This window comes from Arachis stenosperma, chromosome 6 (assembly GCF_014773155.1).
Source record: "Arachis stenosperma cultivar V10309 chromosome 6, arast.V10309.gnm1.PFL2, whole genome shotgun sequence".
In the NCBI taxonomy this organism is placed as follows: Eukaryota; Viridiplantae; Streptophyta; class Magnoliopsida; order Fabales; family Fabaceae; genus Arachis; species Arachis stenosperma.
Genome location: NC_080382.1, coordinates 141,961,673 through 141,971,924, shown reverse-complemented (window position 1 = coordinate 141,971,924; position 10,252 = coordinate 141,961,673). Strand labels below are relative to the sequence as shown.

The following is a 10,252-nucleotide window of genomic DNA, read 5'->3' as shown; positions in this document are numbered from 1 at the left end:
TTGACACTTAAAAAGATTAAAATCCAAAGAGACAAAGGGGAAAAGGACTTTGTGTTAACAAATCACTAGTTAGTTTTGCTCCACGGAATTGAAAGTGACATATATATGTACCATTCATTATCGATCTTATTACACATCACAGTTGTCATGCATCAACCAAGTATATTTAATTTAAATTTAGATTTACATTTTATATAAAAAATATTAATATATATATAGATATATTATTGTGCCCATCAAATTCTTAATCGACAACTCAACAAGGACAAAAATTCACATTAATAATTCCTCCATAAAAATATTGATTCTAAAAAAATTAAAAAAGTAAAAACCTAATCAAGGGTTAATTAAATTGACTCATCACATTAATGAGATTTAGTAAAATTCAACCCATTATTGTTTTTCTATTTCTAAAAGCATACATTGACTTTTTTTCTAAGATAATAATACACTTGACACTCCTACATTTTGTGAAATATGAAATATACCAGCAATAATCATTCTAATGAAAATGATTTAGGAAAAATTAATATAAACTTAGACAATTAAAAAGAAATATATATATATATATATATATATATATATATATATATGACTGATAAATTTCACAAAATTGTAGGAGAAATGGGTGTAACTAATTTGGCCAAAATTAAATTACACATGGCTAGAAAAAGCAAGAGCTAATACTAAATAATTAATTATGTGATAGACAAAGGTTGGGGGATTCTGGAAAAAATTTTCTGGCCAGGAGCAAGAAGAGCCAAGGGATCAAAATTGGCCTTTCTATCAATGAACCTTGTCCACTTATCCCCAAAGTGTCGCATCCAATTCTCTTGTGAGTTGTAGTGAGGAAGATACAACTTGAAATCAAAGCCTCTGTTGTAACATAATTGAATAATTGCATTGTTTTGTGCCACTAAGATTTCAGCATGTGGTCCCTTTGGTGGTGCTGGAACAAATCTTAGCAATGCTACTATGTAGAATATGTTACTGCTTTCTGGCACCATAACCGAGTGACGACTATCCCACCTGATTATCATCAATTTTAACTTAATTAATTACAATCAATTAGGCTGAACTACTATAGATTACTGTGTAAATTATAACATATATAATAATTCATGCTTTTGGGTTTTTTATTATAGAAAGAATATAAAAGTGGTCTTATTGGATTATATAAATTATATTATCTTTCCTAAAAAGTTATCTCTGTGTTTGAATTTAGATTCTCAATTTGCTGCTATTTAATTGTTGTCTGATTTCAATACATTCATTTTTAAATATCAAAATTAATTCTTTTTGGAATGAATATTGTTAAATTTTAAATAATTATAAAATATAAAATCATTTTATTTTAAAATAAATTCTAGAATAAATTACCATTTGTACCCATGAAAGATACTGACACGGACAAATCTACACATATAAAAATAAACGACAATTATATCCACGGAAGATGGCTTCCGTGTGTCAAAAATACCCTAACAGATCAATTACGTAACCCAAGTCCGGGTACTCTAGGCACACAGAGGCCATATTCCGTAGTTACAATTGTCATTTTATTCTTACATTGGTACATTTATCAACGTTTATATCTTTCACGGTACAAATGATAATTTATTCAATTCTAAAAATATATTGTCATAAATTTTTTTTCCAAAATACTGAATAAAAACAGTTATATTCTTAATATAGATAATAAAATCCAAGAATTATTGTATGTAAATTGATATGATATGATGCAAGACTTTTATGATTTGTGTGTTTGATGATTGATAAATAAATGCAAAGGGGGGGTGGGGGGACCCTTAAAAATTTAAAAGAGGAAGCAAATTCCAATCCCCAGAAAAGGGCATAGGGCAGCATTATAATTATAAATTTAAATCCCTGTGTGTGTGGAACCAGAGAGAGTGATTTTGTTGTTTTTGTCTGCCAAAATTAAATCTCGTTTCTAGAGCCCCATATATGCATACATATTAATTAGACCATATGATATACAAAATCCGGTGTCACTGTAATCCGGTTGGCAAAATAGATATTGCTTTGTCCATTCTTAATTGGCAACCACTGACCCCATTTTGAAAGATACTTTGATGATGGGACATAGAATTTATAAAATGGCAACATTGAAGAGAACTCATATATATCTTGTTTTTTTTCCTTTTTCTATAGCTAGTTAGTTTCTTCATTATTCACCCTAGTCTTTAAGATTTTTTTTCCCAATCCATTGGAACATGTATCATGGATGTGATATGATAGATGTACCAAATTTGGCTCACAATCTCTTCTTTTCAGTTCTTTTGTGTTTATCTTATATCAATATCTTTTTAAAAGAAAAATAGATATTACTTCTTATTATAGGTATTGTAAAAATGAGTTGCAATTCAATTTTATTATTAGGGTTAGTAGAAATAAATTAAAATTACCCATCTAAAATAGTAAAAATACAATAATAATGAAATTAACCTCCAAAAATATTTGAAAATTTAGATGATGTAAAGTGTATCATAATGTACGGAGAAATTCAGTGAAAATATGGTACAACGGTCAGTATGATGAAACCCAACAACTGAGACTACCTTACGACCAAAAGATGATGAAGTTTTTTAGGGTTACTGGTCCCACTTATTTTGGCCTCACCCTTAATAGAAAAGAGTAGAAAATATTAGACCTACCCTAAAAATCTTAACTACCAAGTTTAAATTTGTGGTCCATGGACTTAAAATTAAAAGCGTAGTAAAAAAAAAAAAAAGGCGTTACAAAGAAGCAAAAGATATATAGAGCTCAGCACTCAGGTGATTCATAAATGTGAATGTGACCTAAAGTTTCAATTTACAGGTCACAAATTTGTGCCCTTATATGGGACCCGTTTGGCCTATATATATCTCCTCTTGTATGTCATGCACAAAGGTGGTTGTCATTGTTTGAATCTTTTAACCTCGTCATTTTGTCAAATAAAATCATTCAAATATAATTAGAATGTACCAATTTATTAAGTGTTAAATTGAAATTATTGTATGTGTTCTAAAAATTATTGGTTAAATCAGTTATCATATATTTGTGTATAAAGTCTAGAACTTACTTGCTTCGCAAGAGGGGATACACTAAAATGGGGCCACCAACACCATTCTTGATGATTTTCTTGAAGACTTCACGATCAAACTCAGCAATGTTGGACTTTGATATAAACATGTTCAGCCATGGATGAGGTGCATCCCATATCCCTTTTACTTTTGCTTCCTCTTCAACACGCTTCACACGTAGCAAGAATTCCATGTAGCTCACGTCCACTTCGAACTTTACACCCTCCACGAATCGCAACCGTCCAACTAATTTCTCTACTTCCTATGGCAAAACAAAATACAAAATAAAAAATTTTATATAATCATTCAATTATATTTATTTTATTGAATAATTATTTATATAATTAATATAAAAATAATTATTATTACTTTTAATGTTATTTATTCAGATTTTGTTTTTAATATTAGAGTAACAACGGTGTTTTTTCAAAATATGAATTGATGGGGTATTATTCTCAAATGTGAAACTGTTTAATTAGATAAACAAAAATTAGACTGTCCGATTTGTGAGAAGTACAAAAATCAGACCGTTTGATTTGTGAGGATACAGAAATCGGACCGAGAAATTTGTGAAATCGGACCAAGAGATTTGTGAGAGTACAGAAATCGGACCGAAAAAATTGTGTTAAAAAAATTAAAAATTTTGAAGTATAGAAATCGGACCTTTCGATTTGTGTATTTTCCATACTTTTAAAAAATACCAAAAATTATAATATTAAAATATATCACTACTTTTATTTTCATATAAAAAAAACCTCATTTATTTATAATGAAATGTTTGGATAAATTCAATATTAATGAATATGAACAGATTATATCATAGGTGGCAAAGTCTACAAAGGAGGGTATTTACGTCATGAAAAAAGAAAATGATAAATAGTGTTTTATTTATTTTACAAGAGATTGCAGAAAATGATGGCTTATTTTTGGCTATTTCCTGAAGTGTGTGGGGACCGTAACGTCAGGGAGATCTCAATGATCAGAGCAATATGCAGCACTAATGATGTAACATGACCATTTTAACCTCACCTATAAAGAAACCCTACATTACCCTTTTTACGCTAATAGCTAATAAAGGTACAAGTCCCTTTTGGTAATTTGAACAAAGAAAACATAAGCTTCTTAGGGAAAGTGTTGTGTCAGAAAATCCAATGGAAGATACATTACGACCGAGTAGTCAGTTTTCAGTTCACGAACAACCTTTTGCATTTATTAAACTACGTACCCAGAAAAATATGTTCATTTTCTTAAAAGTTAAATTAAAAATAATTTATTTCGACTTATCAAAGATTTATAATTAACGACAAAATAACCCATGCGTATACTGAATTAAGATGAAAATGAAAGTTAGAAAAGATAAAAAGAAAAGAAAAAGAGTAGAATTTTCTAGAAAATCGAAATCACAAAAAGCTAAACCCAACATTACTTACTAGTTACTACGCACAATGACACAATGATCTGTTAGAATGTGACGTTATGCTGTGCCAATTCGTACACGTGTAGGTGAACTCTGCATGTTTTGACTTTTTACTTGAGACACACACACACTAAAATGGTTCTCTACCACCTCCACTTTATTATTATTATTATTATTTTCTTTCTAAAGTAAAGGGTATCTCTCTATATAAAAGATTAAAAAAATGTCTTTTTAATTTGAGTATTTTGGAGAAAATCAAATTGAAAATTCTGAAAACATACTAGTATTGTATATATAGTATTCATTTTTATAATTACTATCTTTTAAGTTTCTAGATTTTTAATTAATAGTTTAATTTTTAATATAAATTATAATGAATTTCATTAAATTACTAATAAATTTAAAAGTAAAAAAAAATTCTATTGAATGAATTAAGGAATAGTCATTTGTAATCTTTGGATATTGTTAACTCATTTTTTATTAAAGTAAGTGCCCTCATATTCAGTAGGTCAAAACTTAGTATCATAAGGGGACTTCGTACCCTTATGGGGGACACCACTATTAGCCCGACCCCTGTGACCCCCCTAATAAAAAGGGTTTAAAAGACAAATAACTTCTAGCGAAGTGTATCATATACCATGCTAAAAGAGGGGGAAAACGGCAGATGCTAATGTATTATCAAAAAAATAAATAAATAGAGAATGATATTTTGTTAGAGATTTTTTTATTTTAAAATTAAGAATGAGACTTGAATATGAAATTTTTAGATGAGATGAAAAGACTATATCTTTTGAGATATAGCTTGTTGGCATGTTGTTTGATAATTAATAATAACTAAATTGACAAAGTTATAGGCTTTAATATTATTTTTTTCAAAGAAAATGCATGTAGTTTATTTTTTTAAAAATCTACTTAGTAGGTATTTATAAATGTTAATTATTCGTATAAAATAAAGAATAAAGATTTGTTTAATTAATAAAAAATAAAAATATTCTTTATTTAACAACGAGTGATTAAAAATAAAATAAAAAAAACGGTCAACTAAGTTTATTCTTTTAAAAAATAAAGTATAAAGTAATTTAAAAAAAATTGTAAAATTTTATAATTCTTTTAAAAGTTTAGATATTTTTTAAGTTAAGAATTACTCTAAATTAGTATTTGAAAAAATAAAAATTAGTTATTAAACCGTAAACTTAACTCCAGTTTTCTTTTATTTCATGGTCATAATATAAAGTAATAATACTTATACATTTTTTTTTTTTTGTCTTGTATGCTGATGCAGATTCACAACACATATTTTAAACTCTAGATTATCATAAGAATGAATGAGACCTAATATAAAAGAAAAAAGAAAGAGAGTTTGAATGAATTGGGGCAGTAATTAATTACCATATCAAGAGTTGAAGGATGGTGGGAGTGACGATAATGAAGGGCGAGTTCTAAGCAATAGAGGACGGGTCCAGCGTTGGAAGGGAGACGAACCGGGTCGAACCGTTGGTTAGGGTGAATGGGGACTGTGGGCCAGCCGTTGCAAGGGTCATCGCTGTTCACAAAGACAAAGCCTTCCACGTAGTCAAAACCTTCTCCTTCTCTCAAACTCACTAGCCACTCCGCGTCCCTTGTGTACGCCTCAAATTCTGAGTACACTACCCTTATCCACCTCACCTAACCATCACAAACAAATTTTTTGTTTTAAATTACATTAAATGCACACATTTACGTTCCTCAAACGTTTTCTTCATGCATTATAAGACCAACAATTTTAATTTAATAAAAATTTAGTTATAGCCAACTTCACGTGAATTTATAGTTGAGAGCCTAGTTTAAAATATTTTACGTTGATAATGTAGAAAAATTAAATCAGAAAAAATGTATATGTTTTTTTTTGTTAATAAGGTTTAAAAAAAAAATTCACCATGTCTGGAGCTTGTTGAAGAAGGACTCTAGCTCTGGTAATGATACCGAACTGTCCAAGACCACCAAGCGCGGCAAAGAAAAGTTCCGAATTCTGCTTTTCAGAGCAGATAACCGTTTCGCCTCTCCCAGTAACAACCTCCATCTCCGTCACGTTTGCCGTCTGAGGTCCGTAACGGAACGCCTGTCCGCTAACGCCGCCGTTAGACAGCGTTCCCCCAACCGTTAAACCCAAATAATCCGTCCACGACCTCGGCGCCAAACCGAACTGCGAAACGCACCGTTTCAACACGTCTTCCCATAATGCCCCTCCCGGAACGTCGACGTATCGCAAACCACCGCTACCGTTTTCAGCACCGAAACGAAAACAGTGATTCTCCATGGCGCGCATGTCGAGGACCAAGCCTCTGTGCGCCATGGCTTGGCCGTTGATGGAGTGACCGTTGCCTCGAGCCGCCACCGTGAGATTCGCCGTGGCCGCCGCAGCTCGGACGGCACGAGCGATGTCGACGGCGGAGGATGGACGGACGACTGCGAGCGGCTTCGAGAATTTTGTGCCGCCGAAGTCTTTGCCGGCGGAGGCGGTGGCTGTTGTGATTTCGAGGCCGTCGAGGGACGAAACGACGTCGCCGTCAGTGTCGTCTTGCCTCGATTCGGCGTCGTTTCCGTGAACGAAGTGTTCCAGGTACGCTATCATTTTTGCCGGTAACCGGTGAAACAGTGAAACACTGAAATGGTTGTTGATTATTATATTTTTTATTTTTTATTTTTTGTTTTGGGCTTTGTTTGGATCTTGGGGTATTCTGTGTATTGTGTGTGTGTGATTGTGGTAATGGTGCATGTGAGGTTCTGGCGTGGCGTTGTGGCGTTTAAATAGGGGGCTGATTTGGATTTACATGGAATCTTCTTGTAATAAAAAATGGAAATAATTTATTTTAAAAACATAAGATGATCGAAAATAAATAAATATAATAAAAATTTAATTATTCTATTACTGATATTAATTTTATTAAATTTATAATTAAATTTTTATTTTTTTAATTATGTCTATATCTTTTAGTTACAAAATTAAAAATAATATAAAAATTTAATTAAAAATATATATTTAATTATAAATTTAATAAAATTATAAAAGAGGATAAAATAATTAAATTTAAAATAAAATAAAAATTAGTATCATTATAATCATAAAATATTTTATTTTTGGTAAAAATTTATATAATTATATAATAACTTTTTAATTTTTAATTTTATATAAAAATAACTATAGATGAGTTTTTACTTTTTTATTTTTATGATCCTCTTGACATCAAGTTTATGCTAACAAATCAGTACTACGCCAACAAATCAGCACTACAAGAAGTTTAATAAGAGATATTCTCTACATTTAAATAATTTTAGCATCTAAATTCATTCAAGCAATTTTAAGTCACGCGCTTTTTCTTCTTTCTTCTTTTATCACACTTCTTTTTCTTCTTCTTCTTCTTCTTCTTCTCACGCTCGTTTACACACGGAACGTCTTCTTCTTTGCGTTTCTTCTTCTTCACATGTTTTCTCCTAATCGTTATTCTTTTATTGTTGCTGCTGCTGTATTTTTTTGTCTTTTTCTCCTTCTTTCCCTGGTGAAGAAGCAGTAGAAGATGAGGATGAAGAGTTTTAAATTGTGCAGTACAGAAATGAATTGAACATGTTATTATGGTGAAACAATTGTATAGTACTAAATGAATGAAACATTATCCATTATATAAATTCAAATTCGAACAGCTTTCTGCATAATGAACCGACATGTACTCATGGTGAAACAATTATATAGTACTGAATGAACGAAACATAATCCATTATATAAAATCAAATTCGAAACACCTCTATCTACAATTTAGAGGTTATCAATTCAATTCAATTCAGAACACCTGCGTCCATTCAATTCAATTCAATTCAATTTAGCAATTCCATTCTATTCAATTCGATTAAAAAATAATTCATTAGCAAAATGTTAGTGTTGTTGGCGATGACGATAACGAAAGAGGAGGAGGAGGTATACGTGAATTTGAAAGAAGAAGAAGATGACATATACGTATATTTGAAAGAAGAAGATGAATCTGCATGCGCGAAGAAGAAGGAGGAGGTGGAGGAGGTATACGTGAATTTGAAAGAAGAAGAAGATGGCGTATACGTGTATTTGAAAGAAGAAGAAGAAGCGCGTGTAATGACGCTCTTTTAATTAGAGAGGTTTTTGTTGGTGTTAGATCTACTTGGATAAAACTTGGATGAAAAAATACTTGGATGTGTAGCATAGCCCGTTTAGTAATTATAGTTCAATTTAGAAAAAGTTCTTAAACGGCCTCTGATAATTATTTCGAAAGACAACGAGACCCTTAACAAAAAAAAAAAAAATTCTTGGCCCCTGATCTTTACTTTTATGAGACTGATTAGCCCCTTTGTCAATGTTGTTTCTTACACATGAGTTAATCAGTATCATAAAAGTAAAGATCAGGGAGCGGAAAGGGTGTCTTTTTTTTTGGAGAACTTGTAGTCCTTCGAGGTATTTGTCAGGACCCGGATTGGGTATTCATTCTTGAATTTATCGTTGAAATTTTTTTAACTGTAAATCGGACAAAAAAATAATGTATTTTTTTTAAAGAAAAAGACAAATAGGTTATTGACCTTTTAATCCGCAGACATTTAAGTTTTCGAGGATTTGAAAATACATTTAAGTTTCTGACATTTTCAAAACCTAGACATATTGATCCCTCATGCTCAGTTGGGTATGTCAGACTCAATGGAAAAATCAAAACGTAATTCCCGTTGTACCAACCTGGTTGATACGGATGCACACGTGAGAGAATTTTTAAAATTGAACAAATTAGACTCTGAAGGTTGTAGTAGGTTTAGAGAATGAGGGGGTTGAATCTATGCCTTTCTTTTAAGATATTGAAATAACCCTTCAGTGTAAACTTTTAATTCTGATTCTATTTGAACTCAGCAGCGAAAAATTTATTAGACAATTTATTTTTGTCTCATGAATATCAGAAAACAGAACAGAGCAGAGAAGAGAGAAGCTAACACCATCATGTATCATGGTTCAGTTGCCTTGTGCAATGCAATCTACATCTAGTCTCCACCACAATAGTGGTAAAATTTCCACTATAGTTAAAGTATTACATACACCAATTCCACAGGATTGACACAATCCTTTCACACTCAAGTTCTAACTTAACTTGATATTGGCTATGCTAATACCTAACTCTTCACTCTTAGTGCTAACCCAACTAAGAAATGGGTACTTTACATGTACAAGATACAAGACACAGACTTAACCTAAAGAAATTTGAAATAACTCTAGACTTTTCACTCATGTATATCACTCATCCTTTTTCCACTCTTAGGCTTTTTCAATGACTCTCTCATTCAGCCTTTTATCTCAAGAAATTACAGAAAGATAAACATTGAAAAGTAAATACAATTTGTAAAACATGAAGGAGATTGACTCTTCAATAGCCTTTTTGCTATGTGATAAACCATATTTGCAAGTCACTTATTCAGTTCTTCGTTTTTGGCGGAATGCTTCTTTGAAAGAAAGCACTGTCCAAGTAGAGGAACTTCTTCAGGGAACACTTCTCAGAACGCAACTCACCAAACTCTGGTTCTCTCTCCTCTCTTTCTGAATGAACAAAAAATCTTCTTTTATCTCCTTGCATGTTGATGGGTTGCTCTCCCTAGGTCAACTTCTTGAACTTTGTGCTTTACCAACTCATCCGCTCTCTTTCTTCCATTTTTACTCAATCTAGGGACTTTGGTTCTGACCTCCCTTGTTGACCGAAAGCCATAAGTCATCATA

At 31.5% G+C, this 10,252-nt stretch overlaps 1 protein-coding gene across 1 annotated transcript; it reads right to left on the bottom strand.

Moving 5' to 3' along the window:
• Positions 1-577: 577 nt before the first annotated feature.
• LOC130935498 (cytokinin dehydrogenase 7-like) lies at positions 578-7,258 on the bottom strand. The gene is made up of 4 exons (XM_057865265.1): positions 6,416-7,258; positions 5,890-6,165; positions 3,083-3,345; positions 578-1,029 (listed from the first exon to the last, which is right to left on the bottom strand). Exons 1-4 carry the CDS (start codon positions 7,109-7,111, stop codon positions 699-701), a joined length of 1,566 nt encoding a protein of 521 aa, XP_057721248.1. The 5' UTR covers positions 7,112-7,258; the 3' UTR covers positions 578-698.
• Between the last annotated feature and the right edge of the window lie 2,994 nt (positions 7,259-10,252).